This window comes from Phaseolus vulgaris, chromosome 1 (genome assembly GCF_000499845.2).
Source record: "Phaseolus vulgaris cultivar G19833 chromosome 1, P. vulgaris v2.0, whole genome shotgun sequence".
NCBI lineage: Eukaryota > Viridiplantae > Streptophyta > Magnoliopsida > Fabales > Fabaceae > Phaseolus > Phaseolus vulgaris.
The window spans coordinates 4,368,178-4,393,385 of record NC_023759.2 but is presented as its reverse complement, the minus strand read 5'-3'; the positions used below and the strand labels follow the sequence as shown (position 1 = coordinate 4,393,385).

Sequence of the window (25,208 nt, the reverse complement as noted above, 5' to 3'; positions counted from 1 at the left end):
AGACAAACACAAAAACTTCAACCCAGGTTAGAAAGATGATTCACAGCAAGACAAGTTTAATTAATTAATTTTATTCTAATATATATATATATATATATATATATATGATCATTCACACGTTATTCATTATTACTTATAAAAAGACCATACCTTTTTTATTTATTAATTTAACCAAGTCTTCACAATAAAGAGGCAATAGAATAAGTCAAGGAAGAGAGATTATTACTTCACTGCATTCAGGAGTATGCAGCAAACATATGCTTGATCAGCCACTTTTTATTTTAAAAGTTTAGGAAGCACAATTCCAAAAAGAAAATGATAAAATTAAATGAAATCTACTTTTTATATTAATTGAAAGATAAAACTCTTCAGATTTATTTTCTTGAATTTTGTTTGGATTAAGGATAGAGTGAAAAAGGAAAAAAATAAATAAAAGAAGTGAATGAAAATTGCAATTATTTAAATTCAGGAAAAATAAATGAAGTGTGAAGAAAGTTTGTAATTGCTTTTAGAAACTTGCTGAGTTGATCTAACTAATATCGGGAGTTACTTCACGTATTGTTTGAAGTAAGTAAAACAGATAATGGAATTGTTTCTGTTTTTTTGTATTGCTCAATGTAATAGAATAAATTTGGTCCTATATTAATATATTTAAAAATAATTTAATGTAAAATAATTTTTAAAAATTAAAATGAAATTAAAATTAAAATAAAAAATCATTATAAAATTTTAATAAATAAAATAAATTATAGTTCATAATAAAAATATATTAAAACAAATTAGAAGTTACATTTTCTTAATTGCAAACAGTTTTAGCAGTTCAATAGTTCAACCAAAACAGCCAAACTTTGTACAGTGTTTAAATTTGAGTATACATCACCAAGGGTGACTGGAAGAAGAAAGGGTCCCAAGAAGGCCACAAATTTTAACATATTTTAAAAAATTTGTGCATGTTGACTCGTATAACTTCCTTGACAATGTACTGTAGTAACTATCTACATTGAGAAATTTAAAAAATAGACTTAAAAAATTGCACGTAGGGAAAAAATGATCTGACAGTTCAACTTGGGAAGATGATATCAGGGTTCCGAATGTGTACATTTTCAACAGGACGCAATTTACTGTTAGTCCCCATGATACTATTAACACAAGAAATGCTCCAGAGTGTGTCCTCATTAAGCAACTTCTTCGTAAACAGTGGAGATGACAAAACAATTGCCTTTGATGTTGAAGTTGAATGTTTGACAGTACTAGTCATGCCACTGGCAAGCAACCACCGGATCCCAGATTGTTGCTGAGTTGCAGTACCCCAATGTTGCCTCCTTCCGGATTTGGTAAGCACACCTGAAAGATGAATCTCTCTGATTTTAAATCCAAATCCAGGTGATTCATTTTCGGTATTCATGTCTTCCAAAAACTCGCCACTTGTTTCATTTAGTAAGGTCTCCTTTCCCTTTTCCTTTTTATCCTGAAAATTTCTGTCATCTTGCTGCATTACATGCATGTGAACTCTTTCCACCTGAGTCAAAACCAGCATTGGAGCACCAACTTGTTCATAATTTCGTAGAGGATTCCTAAGCTGGATCATAAAAGCCACCGTAAGTTGGTTCCCCAAGAGTCCATGCTTTCTGCCAAATGTTTTTACCTGGTCCTCCATGGCATTTTTCAACCCTCCATCATGTAGCTCTGTGATTTTAGAATGGTGTACTTGTAAGATCTTCAAAACTTGCTCTGAATTCTGATCTCCTTCAATAATGCCAGAATCCAATCTCAACCACTGATCTAATGTTATTGACAGCCCCATCAATCCATGATCATCATGGCCAATTTCTCCACCATCTTCTAGTTGCACTTTAGCAACTCTTTCTGATTTGGGAAACCAGTTCCAGTTGGCTCTTCTGCTACCAACGGAAGGCATCTTTGCATGTTGGAGACGGATATAAGATGGTGCCTCCTCGTACAACATGCCAGACTGTACTCTCAACCCTTCTATCAGAAGTGATTCAATCTTATTAACAGCCATAGGACCTATTGCTTCTAGAGATACAGTGTCCAAGCTCATGCCTTCATCTGTCAAATAGTTACAATTAAATTCATCAAACGAATCATGCTGCCATGCCCTCTGCCTGAAACAGAATTAAGAAAGGAGATCTTTAAAAAAATTCAAATAATTCAAATTAAAGAGTTTTTCACAAGTAATGCCACAAACACAGTTGCTTACCTTCCAGGAGTCCATTTGTTGGTTGTGGCTTCCAACGCAATATGCTCAATGGATTTTCCAGTGATATCTTGCAAAGGCAATAATTTGTAGATATGATCACACAGCTCTTCAACTCCATCAGATGCCACATGCTGCAGTATATCCAGTATATCATTACCCATTTCTGCAGGTAGAACAACAGGATTAGAAGCCTGAGTGATGAGGTTACCACAATTCTTAGCATTTCTGAAAAGGGAAGGACTCATGGACCTTAAAAAGCCTCCACCCATAATTTGAACAAATGAACCAAGTCCTTGTCCAATTGAAGGTAATATGCATGTTTCTTCACTGGGTAGTTCAATTGGACTTCCAAACCCACCAGAAAAAGTTCCCGGAGAATTTTCAAAGTCCCTCTCATTTAAACCCCACAGTTGCATCAATGAATCAGTCTCCAGGTCTTCAAGAATTTTGGCCTTTCTTCTCTGCATTAACAACTGATTCTCCCTAGCATGCTCCTCTTCAGCAGCTTGAATAAATAAAGACAAATCAGAATCCACAGTAGAATCCCCATCGCTATGTCCAAGCGTCTCTGTCTCCAATTCCTCTTCATTTGCTTTGAAACCAAAAGTGAAGTTACCTGAAGCTTGAGCCTCTTTTTCAAACTGTCTTAAAAGCTTCTCTCTGGGAGAATGTGGATCCCCATCACAACTTGAGCCAAATGAACCACTCTCTGTGGCCAGCATGTTTAAGAAATCATTTGCAATAGATTCAGTGATAAAATCCAAGCTACTTGATTTTTTTACCATTCTATGTGATTTATAATTTGATTTAACATTAGGGTAGTGTTCTTGGTCAAGAAACTCTGATGTCTCAGGAAGTATATCTACATCCTTTATAAAAGTTAAACTGACACATGAACTACTGCATTTATGTTTGCTGTCACCTGCCATAGTCCCATTTACACAACTACTGCATGTGTCATCCATTGAATCAAAACTTATGTTCTTGTCAACAAATATGTCATCATCCTTAATAATATCATCCACATTAATGATTTCAACTGTTGACAAATCTACTGTTTGATTTCCTGCCTGATCAATTTTCAAGGGGTCCCCTTCCAATGTTTCTATTTGTTCTATAATGGAAAATTCAGTGTCATCAGCTTCATGATTTGATGTGACATGAGATTTAAGTGGTTCAAAATGTTCCGAGTCTGCCTGTGCTGGATTATGGATGTTCCCCTCATCAAGTTTTTGATATAGCAAACTGATTGATTTGGAAAGACTTGAACCAGAATTCATCAATGCTTCCCCGGATAAAATCCGATCATCAGAATGAAAAGGGACAGGACCAAAATCCATAACACTGCTTGTGCTGCTTGGCCTGCCTGGCTTCAGATTAATAAGGTTGAGAACATTCAAATTATCACCACCAAATTGCATTAACTCATCCTTCATTATTTGATAGCTGAAACTAACATTTAGGCTAGCTCCTACAGCTTTCCCTGTCAAACTAAAACTTGTGCTCCATTTCCCTGAACTTCTATCACCCCCTAACTCTGCTAAAGTCGGAGGTAAAAGTCTTGTGAGATCCACCTGATGGCTCCCTATGTCATGTTCAGGTGCCCCCACAATAAAGGCATAAATCAGGAACCGCTTAGACTCATACTTGACAGAGTGACCAGACATAGCGCGGCTAACATAAACAGAACATCCATGACTCAAAGTTTCATTGAACTCCGCAACACCCTGGATAACCCTTGAAGGGCGCGTCTGCAAAATGTTGCTTTTCCTCTTCCAAAGCACACACAGCCTAATGCCATCAAAACTCAAAGGCAGACCCTCAATTGAGTGAACATGAAGGTTAAAGCAACATTTGATCTTTTGATCACCTATATGGGTCAAAGCTTTCAAGGGTTTCTTCCAATTCCATGCCGAAGACATCTTCTTGTCCTTAGGCAACAGATCATCCTTTAGAAATCCGGGTGTTAAGGCAACTTGAGATTTCGACAACCGGGCTTTTCCCGCAGATTTGGATCGATTATGAACAGTGGAAAAGGAAGGCCTAGAAGGAGCATAAAGAGCTTTGCTTATTTCTTGAATGTCTTGCAGTAGGAGCTGACCACTATTCCAATTAGTTTCTCCATCATCAACATTAGCATCTTGGTTTCCACACTCAAACATAGATTTCATCATCATGTTGGCACTAAAATTGAACAGTGGTAAAATCAAGCAATTCTGAACACTTCAGCATATCTCTAATCTCCAACAAAGCAGATAAAATAAAAAACATAAGCTCATTATCCAAAAAGGAAAGAAAACAACATCAAAGATAAAAAGGGGAAACAGAAAACATCATCCTATTCATCTTCGTCTAGCTCCTTCAAAAACTTAAGCTTTTTCTACAAGTAGATCAAAATACAGAAAGCAAGAATTTTGAAGAAACCCCAATTGTTATTCCGTAAAAAAACTTACAAAAATCACATGATTGGAAGATGGGGCGTCCAAGCAAAGAAGAAAAACACATGAAAAAAAGCACTTGGAAAAGAAAAGACTCACTTGGAGGAGTTGCAGTGAAGAAGGTTGTGTTTATTCGAATGCGGGCTTTGTCTGTGATTAGAGGAAAAGGAAGGAGAAAATATAGTTAATGAAAGGAGAAGTATGATTTGACTTGTCGTTAGTTTAGTTTCATATAATACCAGCTCAGGCGGTGGGGTAGGTAATACTTTCATCCTCTGTTCTAAAATAACTGCTATATTTTAAAAAAACAATATTTTAGAATAGAGATAATAAAAAGGAAATTTTATTGATTTTTACAAAAATTAAATATGTTTTTAATTAGTTGATTGTGTACAATTATTTTACTTTATAAAACTATTTTTCAATTAATAGTCATTAAATTCCAATTGTTTTTGTATTGAATTATTTGTCCTTACCTTTTTTAACATGTTCTTCATCTGTCTCATTTATCACGTTATTGACTTTTTATCACCAGGTCTTGCATATTTTATTGTTCATATTCTTTTACAAAGTGTTCATTTGGCTTTTTATATATCTATTTTTATCTTTCAATAATTTGATATGAGGTTATGAAAAAATAGTAAATAATTTAAACATCAGTTTAAAGATTAAATAATGTAATACAATATGTACAACACAGAGTACTTTTTTTTTTGTTAATAGACTTTTTGCTATACATTTTATAGATTTATAAATATTTTATAATTATCTGTATCTTAAAAACAAAGAAAAAATTATTTGCAGTCAACTTGTCAAATTTTTAAAAGTTAATTTTATATTTAATAATTATATACTATAAAATTAAGTATGTTATATAAGAATTTTGAATAATAAGTAAATTAAATAAGCATTAATAATATACTTTAGTGGTTGATGTGTTCTCCACCTTTCTTTTTGAATTAAAACAACGCAAATCAAAATAAATTTTATTGTGAGAATTTAGTTAATTCTTTAAAAATAAAAGTGGTATAACTTATATGAAATATAAATCACTAATGGAAATAATGTATATTATACCGGTTTTAAGAGATATATTATATCGGTAGATCTCAACGATGTAAAATGTCAATCTCATATTACACCGATTATAAGGTCCAACTGATATAGTATGTGTCTTATCTTTTGTCTTGTTAGCATTGGTCTTCTCTTCCTCTAGGTCTGTGAAAGCTACCCAATGGGGGAGCTAAGATTTACAGAAGCAACACCTCCTCCGCAACCACCACCACCAATCTCCCTCTCCCAAAAGAAGCACCTAAAACCCCAAGTCATCTGCGTCTTCCGCTTTGTCTTCTGCTCCCTACCAATCATAACCTCGTCCTGCAAGTTCCCCTCCTCCCCCGTCAAGTGCGAGAAGCATTCCTCATTTTAGGGAAGTGGGAAAAACCCGACATAAGATCGCATCATCAGTGGTATACAAAGTCTGTGAGTGGTATACGCATCCATGTGCTCATCTGGATCGGTCGTTCCATTGTAGCGATCCCTGTTGAACCCTTTCCACTTGTCCGGCAGTGGAGTTTCCATGACAAAGTCAGTGAAAGGGTGGCGACAACCGGTGGTTGCGGTTCCGGTCGTGTTCAACGACTTGTTGGGAAAAACCCGACATAAGATCGCATCATCAGTGGTATACAAAGTCTGTGAGTGGTATACGCATCCATGTGCTCATCTGGATCGGTCGTCCCATTGTAGCGATCCCTGTTGAACCCTTTCCACTTGTCCGGCAGTGGAGTTTCCATGACAAAGTCAGTGAAAGGGTGGCGACAACCGATGGTTGTGGTTCCGGTCGTGTTCAACGACTTGTTGGGGTGAGACTCACCATCCATTTCCAAGGTAAGGATCTTGTTCCTCAGTTCTCCATTGGTTTTGGGGCCGGTAGCGGTGGCGAAAGACCTTTCAACCTAGTTGGTCGGATCAACAGACGATCCTCCCTCCACAAGCTTCTTCATCTCCTGATTTTCCCTCATGAGGTTCCTCATCTCGTCCTCGTTCTTTTTGGTGGTTTCCTCGTGCGTCGTCTTCATTTCAGCCAACTCCTTATGCAAAGTCATCAACATTGTCGTCTGGTCTGCCTTTGGCATCTTCTCGCTTGTCATGCTTTGGGTTGATACCATCTACTAACGTTTCTTCACACCAGTTCTCTCGGTCCCACGGTGGGTGCCAATTGTTCTCGAACGGGTGTTGGGTCCCAGAGAACGATTGTCGGCTCCTCCTCTCGATCGATCGTTTCCACACTCAGCTTCCTACTCCTCAAGTTCCTTCCTCCTCCTCTCGGTCGGTTGTTTCCACACTCAGCTTCCTACTCCTTAAGTTCCTTCCTCTTCCTCTCGGTCGTCCGGTGACACAAGCTCAGATGGTACTTGCAGAAGGCATTCCGACAATCAAATCAAAAAGGTGTCAGCACTTGGTTGTTAGAGTACTGTAGATAATGACGCGTACCTGATTCTTGGAATCTGTGCTATTTATATTACCTTAATGGGCCTTCGTTGATGGGCTGGATTAGGAGATTGATTCGTGTTTAGGGTTGTGCTAAATAACCTTTAATTATGGATTACCCTACTGACTTAGTCAACCCATGATTCATCGTCATGAGTTGGTCAACCACGTGTTATCACACGACATTTTTTATCGTGGGGTGAACGTTCAAATGGTTTAGGGTTTCTGACCGACTCACGGTGTCGTCTAGCTATACTAGTACAGTTACTATAATAATTATTTTATATTTTTAAAATTAATTTTTATTTAATAATTTTCTAATACTAAGATACATATAATAAAGAAATTCACAATATATTTATCCACACAAATTATTGAGCTTATTCATTTTATTGATTACGTTTTTTTGTCTCTTTAAAATAATTTTCTGTCATAAAAACATGTGTGTCACTTGATTTGTTATATGATATTTATAAGACCAATTTGTATAACAAAAGTGCACAGAAACAAAATTATCTTTTATTTTAGTTAATTTATTGTTTTCCTTTCTCACTCTAGTTACATTTCATGATTGGCCCCTTCTTCATTTTCTAATTTCGTATCCGTTAACCCTGGACGCACCATTCACGCGCCAAGCTACACTCACGCTACCAAGCAACGCTTCAGCCTCTGCAGACGGCGCCACGAGTCTCCGACGACGCTGCGGTACCAGTCTCCAAAGGTGTTGCGCTGCAACTCTCTAGAACACTCACGCGCCACTACAGCGTTCGTGAATACTTTATTTATTTAGTGATTGATTGTATCTTCCTTGTTTTTGTCTCGCCGGTTCTGAAGCTGTCTGGGCATTTTGATGAGCTAGCGGAAGACTGCACCTGTTGCGTGGGTGTCTCCGGTGACACGTTTGGTGCACGTGTTTATCCGCTGGTTGTTCGTCTTCAAGCTCGAGCTCGAGTTTGGAGTTGTTTGCGCTGTTATAACCATCAACTTCTGGTGGTGCGTGCTCATGTTGGGGCTTTTCCGGTACATTCTTAACTTGTGGGATGTTTGAACTTTGGTATGGTTGTTATGATTAACTTATGCATGCCTTAATCTTTTGTGTGTTTATGGTAAGGTATTTGTTCTGAATCCTTGATTATAGATTTTATCTAGTAAGAATAGGTTTATTGTTGATTAGGTCACACAAGTGTGACATTACTACCAATATCAGTTTCCTCATATGTTGATTAGATTTAATTTGTGATTCGCACGGAGGGGTTTACCCTTCACTTCCTATCATAAGCTTGCGTTCTTGCAATTCATTTTTGTCTTTTAGGCTTTTTTTAATCATTAGTTTTTATTATTGGAACCAGTGTTCTTTCTCTAGTCTATGAATTGGTGTATTTATACTGTATTGAAAATGGATCACTAAGTTTCAAGCTGATGGAAAGTTATGTAGAGAAGAAAAACGAGTAAAGTTTGCAAAACAATACGTTAAATTATGAAAAACAAGTAAAGATTTTTTCTCAGACTTTCCATCCTCAAAGGTAAAGAAACTTTGATCTATTACATTTAAATAAAATGTAACTATTTTTTTATTTTAAAGTAATAAATAATTAAGTTTATAATAAAATAAAAATATTAAAATAATTAATAAAATAAAAATAAATTTAATATTTTTTTAATATATAATTTATGTTAAATAAATAAAATAAAATAAATTTTGATGATTTATTTTAATATATTTTTATTTTAAAATATTTTTTTTATAAAAGTTTTCATGTTAGACATCACTATGAAACTTGACATCTCAATTAGGCTCAATTAGGCTGAAACCTTAAGTAATTGCGCAACTACAATCTTCTACCATCACATGAAAAAAATATTATTAAAAAAGAAAGAAAGAAAAGAAATAAGGAAATTCAAGCAGGATTAGACCAAGACCTATATATAAAAAATCTGACAAAAACGATACTTAGGTAATTTATACCTATTAACAAAGAAGTCTAAGAAAAGACTAGATGAAAACCTATTATACCAATGAAATTATTCTCTATGAATAAACCCTACTTTAGCAAGCTTGTCAACACATGCATTCTTTTCACGACAGATGTGAAAAATCCTAAACCTGACAGTAAGTAAGACAAATGTTCCACCTATTATGAAGAATTCAAGAAACGTTAGTTCTAGTATTAAATGCAGCACAAACCAAGACAAAATCACATTTAAACCATAAACTAGTAAGACTCATCTTTTGAGCTTATTTAATGACATGTATAACTCCATAAATTCAGCAACCAAAACAGTCTGAATATCAAGGAAAGCAGAGAAACCACCAATAAACTCCCCCGTATTCTCATGGAAAATACCACCACAAGCCGCAAGATCAGGAGAACCCCTTGCAACACCATCAGTGTTAATTTTAACTCAACCTGGTGAAGGGAACTCCCATCTAACAAAATATTATTTATTTATTAAGGTTTTACCATAAAGATTATAGTAAGATGTGATTTTGCTAGTTTTATTAGTCCTCTGCTTTCTTCTTGCATTCAGGTATGGAGGTTGTATACTTTGTCATGGAATGTGTATTTGTATTTATATGCATGTCTTAGGAAATTCTACACTGTTAGGATCAGTATCATAGGTGGAATTAAGTGCTGCGCTTGGTCGTACTTAATTTATGCACTAACTTAGGTGCTGTATCTATTCCTTTCTAACTTTCCTTTTGCACATTGAAATTACATACACTGCGAACAGAGTGTGTTCAAAAGTGTGTAAAAGAGCACGTTCCCAGCACTCTAGTTATTGTTTAGGTAATAACTATATCTGTTATAGCATATTGAGTTATCTTTAGATAAACTCCAACATTAAACATGACCAGTTAGAATCTTGGTTCTATTACTTCTGTGATGTGAACACTTTTGCTTTGTTTGTACACAGACTTCATATGTAGGATCAAATTAACGCACATGTTACTCTAGACTTTCTTTCCCATAGAGAGATTACTAAGATGTCATGTGAAGCAACACTGTCTTGTTTTTTATATTATTATAACCTGTTCTGAGGTGGGCCTTTCCTCTTGTACTCCCAACTCCTTTATTTTAGTTTTAAGGAAGTTGATTAAGTCCTAAGACTAGTTAGAAGCATCTTAGAATGTTTTTCAAGACTAGAACACTTTGCATGCTAGATTCTGAAATAAATAGGGTACCATTTGCAAACCGCAGCATATAAACTATTTCCTCCTCCCTTTCTTCATCCCTCAAACATTTCTTTCTTAGTAGCCTTAATATTTCAGACAATCTTTCTCCTAGTACTAAAAACAGAAACAAAAGCAGAGGATCTCTTTCTCTTTAAGTTTTATGGTTTAAACTATTGAGTTAGGCTTCCATTTAGCAATACTAAAATTGAGGATGATTTCAAAGTTTTCCTTCTAACTAAATCATATCCACCTTTAACATTATACAACTCTTTTTTTTCCTTTTTAACCTCGTCTACTACCTCATTGGGGACTACCACACTAATATTAAGTCCCTTTGATGAGATAGATTATTTATGGTGACTCGCAAGAATATTAAATTTGTCACTTTAAAGGTATGAGAAAAAGAAGAAGAGATAATTCTAATTGAGTTAATCATGGTTAGTGTAAGACTTAAGTATGTGAAACAAACTTGATTCAAAATGAAATTATCTTCCGCCCAATTACACAGATAACAGGTCATTAAACATGAACAAACTTTATTCTAAGGAAATTATCTTCCACAGCCATTTACACAGCAGGTCATTAAACAACTTCTCACAAAAGTAACAGAAATCACAAACCGAAATGAAAATCTACATGAAAAGTACACAACTTCATTCCTCCCGAAATAGATGAATTCAAAGGCTGGGATAGCAAACTAACGTCCAACAGTTGTAAAGCTGTCAGTGAAAGGTAGCGTCTGCATGCACTGAGAATTAATTTGTGGTGAATATTTAACTAGAGGAAGATGATCATGCATATCAAGTGGAAGCTCTGGCAATGGCGCTTCTAGCTCAAGAACTTTTATTACTTGTGCAGCCTTTGGCCTTTCCTTGTCATTAGGGTTAGTACACCACAACCCCACAATGATCAAGCTTCTCATTTCATCCACATCAAACTCCTTGTTCAATCTCTCATCAACAACATCCATCACATTCCCTTCCACATACTGTTGCCACACCCAGTTCGTGAGAGGCACATGAAACTCTCCATCTTTGTAAGTCCTCCTTCCACATGCAATCTCAAGAGCCACAACCCCAAAACTATAAATGTCTGATTCCTTACTAGGCCTACCTCCGTTGAGATATTCTGGGGCAAGGTACCCGTAAGTCCCCACCACCCCTGTCATTTGAGTCCTCAACCTTGGATCCACAAACTTTGCCATTCCAAAATCTCCAAGCTTTGTGCTAAAATCTGTGTCCAACAACACATTTGCTGACTTAATATCCCTGTGAAGAACACACTGCTCCGCATCTTCATGAAGATAACGAACTGCTGCAGCCACTCCTAATGCTACCTTGTACCTGTGTGGAGAATTGAGATGAAACGAGAGAATTCAGAAGCATATACTAGTAAAAGGTTTCAGTTGAATAAGACAATTACTCTATTACAAGAAAGTAGGAAGTAAATATGTGTACAACGCAAGAAATTAAATGCATGTTTGCGTATATGTTTTAATGATGTATTTTCTTATTTTCACGTTCAAAGCAACCAAAGATGGAGAAGTTATTCTTTTAGCATGGGGTGGATTCGTCCACTGGTGTCAGATGAGTTGCCAAACACATGGTAATTACTATATTATTAAGTGAAGGAGAACAGTCTGTCCTTGAAATATATTATGTTCCAAACAGATAATAAAACATATTCAAGAACATAAAATGTATGTAACTTACCTAACATCCCAGGTCAAAGGTTTTTTGTCCCCAAAGAGATGAGTGTCGAGGCTTCCATTAGGCATGTACTCAAAAAGCAACAAAAACTCACCTTCCTCGTGGCACCACCCTACGAACTGCACCAAGTTTCTGTGTATAAGACGGCTTATAACCCTCACCTCATTGATGAAAACTCTCTCTGAATTTCCGAAGTTGGCGAAAATCCTTTTCACAGCAACAACCCTTCCTAAATCACTCAGAAGCCCTTTGTAAACCTGTCCCGAGCCTCCTCGTCCAAGCTTTCTATCATCTGCAAATTCGTTGGTGGCTGCGACTAGTTCTTTGTAATCAAACCTTCTTGGTATAGTTGCCCTATCCAAGTCAAACTTAACCGAGTTGGCTCCACCTTCACCATCATTACTCTCATCAACCGTATCCCTTCTTTTCCTCCTGATCATGGCCCAAACTGCAATACTCGCAACCACGACCACCAAGACCGTTGAAGTAGTCGCCACAGCAATCACCAAAACGTTTCGTTTTCCGTTCCCACCGTTCCCCTCACCGGAGGAATTATCCGTAGCATCGGAATTCAACGTTGAACTAAACTGCCACGAGTGAATAATGTTGTGCTCAGTTAATTCGCCTGTTGAAGCAGAGAACCCAACATCCACCCACTCGGGTAGAATTTCCATGAGGTCAATCTTGTAAGAAAGTGAAGAATTGGAGTGTGAATTTGCTGTTCCGTTGAAGGACCAAGCCACAAAGAGGGTCTTGTTGGAAGCAGTGTAGGTTATCAAAACGTTACATTTCTTTCCCAGGTTTTTGTCAATGTCTAACTTGGCAAAAGCCACGGATTTGAGCGAGTTATCGTCTATGCCAACGTGCTGCATGGGAGGGTCAATGGTGCCATTAAGTGTGTCAAACTCAACGGCGAGGACGTGGTTATGGGGAATAAAGGTATTAGAGGTGGTGTTGAAAAGGGCAAAAGTGCCACCAGCTGCGTTGGGAGGAATCTGGTAGCCATGAGGGGCCATGTAGAAGGCGAAACCGTCAGCATAGGTGCCGTTGGTGGCTCTGTCAATGGTGAAAGTGAAGCGTGTGGTGAAGTCTGTGAGAACACTCGAAGAGGCGTCCCACAGGTGCAGAGGTTTTGCGTACAAGGCTCTTCCAACGCGGAAAAGATAGTCCACAATGTTGAGTTGTATGGTGCCGTTGGTGGCTTGGCCATCACCCACGTATGCCATGGTTTTTTCACTCTCAGGGTCGTTGAAGTTTGTTATGTTGAAATTTAATGATTCTACAGTTTTAAGGAAAGGAGGATGAAGAGCGAGTAGAAGAACAAAAGTTGTAACCTTCTCTAGCAACCTCATTCTCAGTGGCTACTTTTTTTCTTCCCTTGTTGTTTAGATATATATATATAGATACAAGTACTGTATGATTAATAATTTCTCCCCTTCCATAACTTTCTTTTGCATTCGTAACATTCAAACTCACCTTACTTAAAAAATATTCCAAACTCAATCCTGTGTCAGAGCAGTGTAGTATATGGATCAGTTGTGCTACTATTTTTTTTTTCTGTGATTTAGCTTGAAATGTCAATTGAATAGTATTAAAATATTATCAAATATATTGTTTTAAATATAATATTTGTGTAATTTTTGTACTTAGATAAGTTAGGCAATGAAAAACAGCTAATTAGTTTAACTATCTGGTGTAGAAAACAGCAATGAAAGATTGTATCAGTCATCTAAACAACTCTGGTGTAGAAAGAAATATTTTGGAATTGGTTTCGTAGGTATTAGTATTTCTTTTTCTAGAAGTGGGATCTAAATATAGGTTTTTCTTTATTTTTATGGTCATGAGTTTTGTATAATGTTCTTATGTTATTTTTTTTATCTTTAATAATATTTTTAACATGATGCAAATGATGTAGACATGAAAATATCTTAACTTAGAATATCATAATCCATAATGACGTGTCAATTATAAAAAATATATAAATAGTTCACAGGTTACTTATTTATTATAGAATAAAGTTGGTTTGACATTTTCATTTTACAACTCTATTCAATAATAAAATATTATGTTTACTTAATAAAATAAAAATAAATTAAATTTTAAAATACAATAATAACATTTCTAAGTGGAAAAAAATGTCATGCTATTATTATTATGAATCAAAAGTCTTCATAAACATCACATCATAGACCCACTAAATAATACCAAAAGTGATATTCCGGATAGAAAAGTATTTGTAGTGGAGGTAATTACGTTGACTTATAAGACTGCAAATTCTCCCTTCAAATCTAATTTTTTCCTCTACACCTCCATATACTTTTTAAATATTAAATATACCTTTTTTTTCTTTGAATGAATATTGGGTTTTTCTTTTCTTAAAATGATGTAATTTTCTTTTGATTTTTTCAAAATAAACATTTTTTTCGAAAATAGATAAATCACCAACAAAAGGCACAACTTTACCATAAAAAAATCGCAATTATTGGAGATTTAAAAATAAAATAAAATCGTATATACGTATACGATTTCAATTAAAAATATTAAAATATATAATTATATGAAACTAAAATATATAATTATATAAAACTAAAATAAATAAAACCTAAATTCGTTTATAATATTTAACATATAATAATTTTAATATACGTTTTTTTAATATATGAAATTAAAAAAAAATAAAACCTAAATTCGTTTATAATATTTAACATATAATATTTTTAATATACGTTTTTTTAATATATAAAATTAAAAAAATAAGAGAAGAAATTAAATAAATTTATTTTATTATTTATAACCTTTTTATATATAATTAAAAAAAAATTATAAAATATTTTTTAACTAAGTAAGTTTTTATAAAATATTCTTTTAATATATATAATTAAAAAATGGTTGAATTTTAATAATAATTTTTTATTATATACAATTAAAAATTAAATACATTAAAATTATTTTTTAATTCTTAATAAAATGAATGATGTAATACTTGAATAATGTAAAATAATATAAATTAATTATTTTAAAAAATAATTAAAGTAAATTTAATCCATAATAAAACATTAAGTTGATAAAATCCTAAACTCAAATTGTTAAAAATAAATCAAAAACTTTAATCAGAAAGCTAAAATGAAGAATGTTAATCGGAAACTTTAATTATAATAGAAAACAAAAAATATAGTATAAGAGTCTACATTCTACTATTGTCGATCAATAATTTTGATTTTGAACTGAATGAAATTGAACTTCGTAAGCCTTCTAAATATAGAGAGCTGGAAACTCCCCACCATCACACCACCAATCATTAAGTCTTACCATGTATACATAGGTAGAAGTTGTAGTTGAACAGTGGGTAACTCTTGAATATCAAACTCTGAATTTTGTCTATTGTACCTTTGAACATGACACACATAACAAATTATTGTTCATTTGTCTGTATCTTCTAGATATTGATAAATTACTTTAATTTTTTTCTAAAATAATTAACATATTATTTTATATTATTAAAGTATTACATCATTAATTTTTTTTTTGGTAGAATATGTTTTATTATTATTAAATACGAGTTTAGAACTCAATTCTCATGTGTTATTTTTGTAAATAAAAAATAACATGTTTTGTGGACAATCTTTGTTTACATATGTAAAAGTTGGAAAAAAAAAATAATTCTAGATAAGATAACACCCTCCAAGCTTTTCTCACTTTTAAGACCCCATTGTGAGCACCCAATACAGAAGATGCTAAATGGAAACACTATAGCTAATGGGGCACATTCCAAAAAATACAAAACCACATTATCATGATTGTGCAATATCATGTAACTTATGTATTCATGGGTTTCAGGAATGGTAAGAAAAAGGAAAAAGAATTTCATGATAATTTTAATCACATAATTTCAAATTTTATTTAAAATGTAAGAATTTAAATTCTTTTATATTTTAAGTTTATATTTCTTTTTCATAAGCAAAATTTTGGTTGGAGTGTCAAAATAACTTGATTAGGAGGACCATATTTTTATCCAAATAACATGACTGCTTTTGTCTAAAATTTTAGATGATAAAACTCAGTAATACTTCAAAAGATAAAATACTTAATAACTAAAATATTTTAATAAATAAATCTTTTAGTACACGAAATTGTTATTTTTTAAATATTTATTTTATCTATCATAATTAAGGTTTTTTTATTTTTCAGGTTGAGTATGAGTGATTAGGAGTGAGTTTGATTGATCTTATTGTCCCTAGGTCACATTTTGAACATTTCAAAATTTTGGATGTGTATAGTTCAGTTAATCTTATTATGGATAATGTTTGGATAAAGTTGGTTAGTGAGATTTGGAAACACAGGAATAATTGTTTATTTAAAGGTGAAGTGGTTGATCATACTAAAGTTTTTTCTCTGGCATATGTTAAAGTTTGGTCTTGGATCTCTTCAAAGATACTATCAGTGAGTTTCTTGTTCTTTGACTAGTGCCTAAAACCCTTGGTATATACGTATTCGATTTAATGTCACTATAAGGGTTGAACCTGTTGAACCTTGATCTTTTTGTTTTTTCTTTAGTTGGTAGTGTTGGGGTAGACAATAAGAGGTTTCATTTTGATTTTTGTTGTATACGTAGAAAGATACTATTTGACCTCTTTTACTCTATATGAGGATTGGACCAAACATTATTTAATTGCTGATAAAAAAAATATTATTTTGATATATTTAAATAAAATGTAAATAATCATATATCAAGAATTTTATTAAATGTGAATCAATTTGGATATTTTTGACACAATAAATGAGATAGATAGAGAACTTATAAAAGAAATGAGAAGAATCACAAAACACTCACTATATACTAAGGATTTTTAATAGACTTTTTGTAATATACTAAAAAATCAAAGGATTTTTAATAGACTTTTTGTAACTTGGTAGTTGAGGATGTAACTTGAACCTAACTTTTCTTTCAAAATATCAATAAGTAGAAAATGGTGATCATGAAATAGAAAATGGTGATCATGAAAATGATTTTTATTCCAAGTGGAATATGAGACCATAATGCTATAAACTACCTTAATTATGTAGTCTACATAAAGGCCCATATGGACCCTCTCCCATTCTTGATATGATACTATGGTGTTCTCCTCACATAACATAGACCATGCATGAAGTGAATTTGATGAAGATATATTTATCTTACAAATTTGAAAATATGTAACAAATTTAATGGTTTAAAATAACCAATATGAAGCATTTTACAGGAGAAATGAAACATTTTTTAAGATACAAATGTATTTATATAATTTTTGTTATCACATCCATCAAATTTAGTAATATCTCATCCCGAATAACATCATCGTATAGTGTCACTTATTCTCTGTCCACTCGTGAATCCAATGATGGCGTAAAAGAAAAGGTTTACACGGAAGTGGTAAGAAGACGAGCTTAGAGAAAATGATAATGGTGATGTATGCAGTCTCACTCAATCTAGAAACCTTGGTAAACGAAAAGAAAGACCAAGACTTTGCTGAGAAGAACCCTCCAAAGAATATCCTCCACTACCTAGAATCCACATGTGCTTACACTTACTATGCTACTAAGAGACTTTATCTATATATCAACCAATTGCATTCATCAACCATACTAATAATTCTGCATAAGAAAAAGACATTTTGCATAGGGGTACCAATGTGGATCCACTTACTTTTCAGCCATGAGAAATAAGTATCCAACCGAATATCATAAAAAAAAATAAAAAAAATATGATGTTTTCTTTCAACAATGTTAGGATTTAGGGTTTAGAGTTTAGGGTTTAGGATTTAGGGTTGTTTTTATGCATGTATGATGCCTTTAGAAGAAAAATAGTTTTTTATTTGAAATTTATTTTCATTATTAGTTTATATGACTTTTACATGAAGTTAAAATTGACTTTTAATTTGATTAATGAAATCAATTATAATTTTTTTGAGTTTTTGATTTTTTGTTTATCGAAAAAACCCATGTGTAACGTGTGTGATAATCAACGATAGTGGGAAAAAATTTGTGATCATGCATGGAAGTGATAGAGCAGGGTCCTCGAATATCAATGTGAAGTAAATCAAATGTGTTAAATGCATGTGAGTTACTAAGAAGAAAAGATAATTTTCTCTATTTGGCTTGATTACAAGTATGGAAAACAAAAATTTTATGAGTGTTAACACATGGATAATATGTATGCATAACATGAAGTCTTTCAAATAGAAGGATGTCCCATTTGAATGTAGCACGAGTCAATGTGCTTTGTATTACAATTAGGTTCAATAATAACAAAATTAATAAAAGTACTAGCAACATTATTTTTATTGAGAACATAAAGTCCAACAAACACGTTAATTGTACCAATTCTCTCTTTGATTTTTGATGACTTTTTATGGCAAGTGCACCGCGTTTGTCAAAAGTAATAATTGTCCCTAAGGACGGATATCGAGTCCACAAGGAGAGTTTTGAATTAATTGTGTTGGCACTGATCAATAAGAAAACAAACAACAAAGAATTAGTTGTTTCAATTGGAAAAATAAGGATTAGTTTCATCTCTCTCACTCTCAAGTATTTTGATTAGCATGTCAATATTAAGTTCTTTGATTGAAATTGATGCCCGTATAAAAATCATTTATATCGATTCCTCGCATATAAAATCCTTAAGAATGTCCTCTAACTATCGATTCCTCGCATAATTATAAGAACAACTTAGAACGAAGCTCAGACGTTTAATAGCAATTAACATTTCAAGTCTATTCCTATTAAGTATTGTTGTTTAGGTCCGAACCCTAAAAATACCTCTCGGTCAGGTTTAAGATTCTCAATTTGTCACGGAAAATTAAAAGTAAAACAACAATACCAATAATCAATCAAGAACTGAATATTAATATTTAAAATATCACCCTCCATACTTCTATCACCCTCCATTCTCCCAATTGGTTACAACTCACTCTATGGTGTTTTCCTCTGAATCTGGCACACTAAGGTTGAGCCTCTAGCCCTCTATTTATCCTAGTTTTCTAGGGTTAGGTTGTTTATTGTGTCGCGCTAATGGGCTAAATGATAAAACATAAAAAAAGGCCTAATCTTCCTTTACATCTTTTTACATTCTGGGACCTTCTATCTTTATCTTTTTAGCTCAAATCATTCATCTTTAATCCAAATCTACAATCTTCCTTAGAAATCTGCAATTAACACCAAATTTGGGAATAAAATACTCTTATTCAAATAAAGATCATAAAAAATGTAAAAAGGTATAAATTCATAAATTAGGGATTATTTTATATGTAAATTAGCAATAAATCCTCATAAGTGCCTATATTTTAATATGAAATATTAGTGAAATTAGACACTTATCAATTTTCTAATCCGGTATGACACAACAATAACCAGAGAAAATTAACTCACATTCTAGAGATGATGTTATCAAGAATACAAAAATAACATTGAATGAAAAAATAGGAATATATAGAACATTATGATGATAAAGTTTGTCATTAAATTTTACAATTATAGAATGTGTGGTAGAAACAAGTTGTCCGGTAAGGAGTTTGACCAGGATTGCTGTAATAGCATGATATGTGATAAATTATTTATAAAAACACAAACATGATCATTTGCACTAGAATCAATAATCCAATCATGTTTATGAGAGTTAATATTGATATTACCTTGTTGTATAAAGTGGATGGATCCAATTTGATTAATATGAGGGTTGGTATGCATTATTCTTGTTATCGGTCTATTGGAGAAGATCCATAAAGTGATAGATATTGTTTCATTGTTAAGCACATGTAGTTTCTATTTTCTCCATTTTCTTATTCTTTGCTTTGTGACTTGTTGTCCAACATTGTGAATATGGACGTTCTTGTTATAGAATTTGTGGCTAGGAGGATAACTATGTTTGTTATAGTAAACATCGACGGTATGACCAATTTTTCCACAAAGTTTCTTATTAGAATTATATCCGTTCTTGTTTGGAATATTTTGTGAGAATCCATGTTTATGGTAATTAACATATAAAATTAATGTGACCATTGTGGCCACAAAACGAATAACTTTTGGTACCTTAACCAATTTGTGTTGTATTTGTGTGACCAAGGCACTACAAAAAAAATCATTGAATAGAAACATATTTTTAGAGACAAAAATAATTATTTGCTACATTAATTAAATTAGAGACCGTTTTAGATATTAAAAAAATTGTTGGTTTCTAAATTAGTTTATATTATTGATAAATAGTTTCTAAATTGGTATTTAATTAGCTACTAGAGTTTTAACTACCGATTTTTTAGATTCTAAATTTGGTAGCAAAAACCTTGGTAACTAATTAGATACCAATTTAGAAACTATTTATTAATAATAAAAACTAATTTAGAAACCAATAATTTTTTAGTCTCTAAAATGGTATCTAATTTTATCAATACAATAACTAATTACTTTTGGTTTTTAAAATTAATTTTTATTTAATGATTTTGTTGTAAGGAAAGTGTTAACAAACGTTAGGTATTGACACCTTGATGTTGGCAGTGAAAGAATTATTGGAAAATTGTTTTTCTTGATAAAAAAAAAAAAGAGAAAGAAAGAGATTTGTTTATAGGAGATATATGATCTATAAGGAGAGCGTGACATTTGATGTTGTTGTATTTATCATTGAGGCCGCCAAGAAATTGCATCGCTCAATCCTCATCCTCGTGCATGAGGTAAAATAGTAAAACAAAATTAATTTCTTAATGTTTTAATTTTGCATTTAGATTTTTGTACACTTTTTAATTTTACAACAAAAACAATATAATATGACCATTTGAATAAATTAGTAGGCCTACTCTCAAAATTAACAAATCAATATTGTTAATAACACAACCACATCAATTTACAACATTTTTATTAAATGTTGGATATGAAAAGTTTAAAAAAAAAATCTAAAGATATAAATTTCTATACAAGCCAATTATTTAATTATATATATAGAATTTATAGAAGCAAACAAATTGAATTTCGTTTAACATTTCTTGTTTATGTATACTAGACATCTCGATAACATAATCATCTTATAACTAAGTAAAAATTTAGTATATTACGAATTTAACTTTAAGTTTAATTCAATCCATAAATCAGTTTATAAAAATTTAGTATATTACAAAATAAATTTTAAGTTTAACTCAACCAAAAATAATCCACTTATATACCATAAACATCTCCAACATAACATAGTAAGAAGAAATTCATGTGAACTACCTCTTATTGGTACATCCTCTTTAGGTGGAGTGATTCTTTAAATAACAAAAGATTTGAAATGGGAGGATTTATGCTTTTGTGGATGACGATTCAAGCGAATCAGGTTGCCCATTATCAGAGAGTTTTGCAGAAAACATTGGCAATGGCACTTCTTGTTTTAGAACATTTATAACCTGTTCTGAGTTTGGCCTTTCCTTGTGGTCTTGAAGGGTACACCATATTCCCACACTCAGCAAGCATCTCATTTCATTTACATTAAAATCCATCTTCAATTCCTTATCCGCAGCATTCAAAATCTCTCCATCCACATGATTTTTCCATACCCATTTCGCCAAAGGCACATGATTACTTTCCCCATCCTGGTGAGTCCTCCTTCCACATGCTATCTCCAAAGCCAAAACCCCAAAACCGTACATGTCTGATTCTTTGCTAACCCTTCCTTCGTTTATATATTCTGGAGCTAGGTACCCATATGTCCCCACCACCCTTGTCTTCTGAGTCCTCAATCTTGGATCCACCAACTTTGCTATCCCAAAGTCACTAATCTTAGTATTGAAATCTGTGTCTAACAAAACATTACCTGACTTTATATCCCTATGAACAACACACTGTTCTGCGTCTTCATGAAGATAACGAAGTGCTCTAGCCACACCTAATGCTATCTTGTATCTAACATCCCATGTCAACCTTCTTCTGTTGCCAAAAAGATGATTGTCAAGGCTTCCATTACTCATGTACTCAAAAACCAGTAACAGCTCCCCTTGTTCCTGGCACCACCCCATGAATTGCACAAGGTTTCTATGTATAAGACGACTTATAATCTTCACCTCGTTTCTAAATATTCTCTCAGAATCTTCCACATCAGAAAATATCCTTTTCACAGCAACCACGCGCCCTCCGTCATTCAGAAACCCTTTGTAAACTTCTCCAGACCCTCCTTCTCCCAGCCTTCTATCATCTGCAAACCCGTTGGTGGCTGAAACTATTTCGCCATAACCAAACCTTCTAGGCATAACTTCTCTATCGAAACCAACACCATCCTCCGTTCTTCTCCTTTTGATGGTCACCCAAGAAATACTAATAACCACGATCACGAAAACAATAGAACAAACCACTGTAAGAACTACTACTTTGACCTGAACCTTGCATTTGGTTGCGATGCCATTTTCTCTGTTTTCCTCTGCATGCGTAGAATTTATATCTAGGCTTGAACTGAACTCCCAGGAATGGATCACATTTTTCTCAGTGGACGACCCAGTTGAACCCGAAAACCCAACATTGACCCACTCCGGTAAAATTGCCCACAGGTCAATATTGTACGAAAGATAATCGCTGGGAGAAGAAGCAGAACTAGTTCCATCAAATAACCACGAAACAGCGAGGAGTTTGGCAGAAGCGTTATAAGTGATCAACGCATGCCCCATCTTCCCTGTGTTGCTCTCAATATCAAACTTGGTAGAGTTGAGAGATGCCACAGAGTTATTGTTGATCCCTACGTGTTGCATTGGTGGGTCTAAGTCGTTTACATAAGTGTCAAATTCGACAGCAAGGATGTTATTTTGGGTGTCATCGTATAGGCCGAGAAGGGAGCCATCATCAGTAGTGGTCGGAATCTGGTAAGCAATAGGGGCCAAGTAGAAGGCAAAGCCATCACCGTACTTGACTCCTGAAGGTACGTCGATAGTGAATGAGAAGCGAGTTGAAAAATCAGAGACATGTCCGTTAGAAGAGTTTTTGAGGCGTAGAGGTTGGCCATAGATGGCTCTTCCAACTCCGTTGCCGATGAGTGGGTTGAGGACTACAGATCCGTTCTCAATCTTGGCCACGCCTGCGTATCCAACGATGCTTGCACTTTCAGTGTCGTTAAAGTTAGTTATGCTGAAGGAAAATGGTTGAACTAAGTTTATTGGAAGGATAAAGAGGATGAACAAAAGAAGAAAAGTTTTCAAGTAGTGGAAATTTTCAAAGGTTGCCAACATCGTTTATTGCCACTGAGTCCAATCTTAACGAATTAATTAATTAAGGATGGAGTTGGAATAATATATACAATGAACAAAACTCAGATTGATACATAGAGACAAATAGTTTGCTATATTGGGGATTTGATGAATTAGTGAAAAGATGATGGAAGAAATATATAGTGAGTGAGAAGGGAATGATGAAACTAAGACAAATTCACATGGCTGAAACAGGACCTTAAATTGTGGAATAAGGAAGTATTTGGGCATGCTGCTAACATAACTAGGAAAAATATTATTAGAAGAATAAGTGAACTTGAAAGATGGATGATGAAAGCACTTTAGATTATGAGGAAAAAAAGAGAGAGAAAAGACCTGTTTAGTGAGCTTAGGATGATCAATTTGAAGAGGAATCAGAAACAGAAATTTAGGATGAAATTAAAGATGTGGAAGTCCAAGAGGCTTTTTCCCCAAGTGGAACGATTTTGGGATTTAATTTCCTGATAATACCAATTTGAGATTTAATTATCTAGATAACATCATTTATTTATTTTTTATTCTTGTAAAAAAAATTCCTAGAATTTGGCTTTTGAAAGTTGAATTCTAGGGTATTTTTTTTTATAACGAACAAGAGTGGAAAAATGTCATTTGGTGGGTCATTGAAATCATATGATTTCTGAAAAATATAATTTTTACTTTCAGTTTTCAACTTTGACAACTTCGATGTATGATTTTTAGAACATGAAAATGGTTCTGGAAATTGGTTCCTGATGGATCGGAGGTGATTTTCAATTTGTATTTCTTATTTCTAGTGTTGAAGTGTAAGAGATGTTTCATTGTTGGGTAACTAGTAGGAACTTTATTTGTTTTGTTTTCAGCATTGGAGTAGTGTGGGTGTGTTCTAGTAAGTAATCGTAATTTGAGTTTATTCTCCACAATTCAAATTTATTATAAAAATATATTTATTAAAATTTATTCTCCACAATTTAATTTTATTATAAAAATACAAAAAATATTTATTTACTTTTCCCATAATACCTATAAAATATTTTATTTCATTATCTTTGTATTAATATTATCTTTATAAATTTTAATATTTGTAATTTTCAAATTTTATATTTCCTTCTATTTTAATTTTATAAATATTTAAATTCACTACTAAACAAAATTTAATAATTTAATGTTACATAATTTAATAATTTTCTTCCCTTACTTAAAATTTATACTCTTCATTTTTAATTAAAATTTTCAAACATTTCTTACTTACAAAATTATTTTAAAATGATTTTATTTTATTTTTTCTTAGATTTATTTAATTTTATTTTGTATTTTGTATCTTCTTTCCCATTTACTCCTGAAAAGCAAAAATAAAATTTTAAAACATCACCCTAAAATTCAGTTACTTACATTAATTTTGAATAAACATTCATATACTAAAATTGAAAACCAAAAGTCAAAATTATATTTTTCACAAATTTTGATGACTGACCTTTTTCCGTTTTTATTCATTATCGAAAACAAAATACTCTCAAAATTCGATTTCTTAAAAACCAAATTCTGAGAAGTTTTATTACGAGAATAAGAAACAAATGTGAGAACCTGAAAACCAAATTCTTACCGTTAACATAAATGATATTATGGAGAGAATTAAATCTTAAATAATATTACCCAAAAAATTAATTCCTACAAGCGTTTCATTTGAGAAAAAGTTCATGAAGAGTTGTGTGAGGAACTAATAAAGGTTAAAGGTGTTGAGAATGAGTTTTTTTTAAAGAAAATTAAATGAATCACTATGTTTGTTAAACTTGGAAATATCGAATTCCCATCTAAATAACTTTATATTTTGGTTTCATTAAAAATTCGGAGAGGTAATAAAAGAGGAAGCAATACAATTTATTAATCAATTTCAAAAGATTATATAGATAATCAGAAATTACTTACATATTACTAACGATCATTGTTAATTATTATTATTGTTATTAA

At 32.9% G+C, this 25,208-nt stretch overlaps 3 protein-coding genes and 1 long non-coding RNA gene across 7 annotated transcripts; 1 reads left to right on the top strand and 3 right to left on the bottom strand.

The window, feature by feature from the left end:
- Positions 1 to 923: 923 nt before the first annotated feature.
- LOC137816721 (protein PLASTID MOVEMENT IMPAIRED 1-RELATED 2-like) lies at positions 924 to 4,870 on the bottom strand. 3 transcript variants are annotated; one of them, XM_068619991.1, is made up of 3 exons: positions 4,759 to 4,870; positions 2,222 to 4,457; positions 924 to 2,126 (listed from the first exon to the last, which is right to left on the bottom strand). In XM_068619991.1, exons 2-3 carry the CDS (start codon positions 4,396 to 4,398, stop codon positions 1,061 to 1,063), a joined length of 3,243 nt encoding a protein of 1,080 aa, XP_068476092.1. In that variant the 5' UTR covers positions 4,399 to 4,457; positions 4,759 to 4,870; the 3' UTR covers positions 924 to 1,060. The 3 variants fall into 3 exon arrangements, with proteins under 3 accessions (XP_068476092.1, XP_068476094.1, XP_068476093.1); XM_068619993.1 differs by having other exon boundaries at positions 2,222 to 4,405; positions 4,759 to 4,856; XM_068619992.1 differs by having other exon boundaries at positions 4,675 to 4,769.
- A 2,828-nt stretch (positions 4,871 to 7,698) lies between these two features.
- On the top strand, positions 7,699 to 8,382 carry LOC137816719 (uncharacterized). Of its 2 annotated transcripts, none has more exons than XR_011081858.1 (2): positions 7,699 to 7,854; positions 7,984 to 8,382. It is a non-coding gene; the product is annotated as an uncharacterized lncRNA (long non-coding RNA). The 2 variants fall into 2 exon arrangements; XR_011081859.1 differs by having other exon boundaries at positions 7,713 to 7,870.
- Positions 8,383 to 10,843: 2,461 nt separating this feature from the next.
- LOC137816718 (L-type lectin-domain containing receptor kinase IX.1-like) lies at positions 10,844 to 13,385 on the bottom strand. Its single transcript, XM_068619990.1, has 2 exons — positions 12,037 to 13,385; positions 10,844 to 11,667 (listed from the first exon to the last, which is right to left on the bottom strand). Exons 1-2 carry the CDS (start codon positions 13,383 to 13,385, stop codon positions 11,022 to 11,024), a joined length of 1,995 nt encoding a protein of 664 aa, XP_068476091.1. The 3' UTR covers positions 10,844 to 11,021.
- A 7,828-nt stretch (positions 13,386 to 21,213) lies between these two features.
- LOC137816716 (L-type lectin-domain containing receptor kinase IX.1-like) lies at positions 21,214 to 23,366 on the bottom strand. Its single transcript, XM_068619988.1, has one exon. It carries the CDS (start codon positions 23,244 to 23,246, stop codon positions 21,336 to 21,338), a length of 1,911 nt encoding a protein of 636 aa, XP_068476089.1. The 5' UTR covers positions 23,247 to 23,366; the 3' UTR covers positions 21,214 to 21,335.
- Positions 23,367 to 25,208: the final 1,842 nt, after the last annotated feature.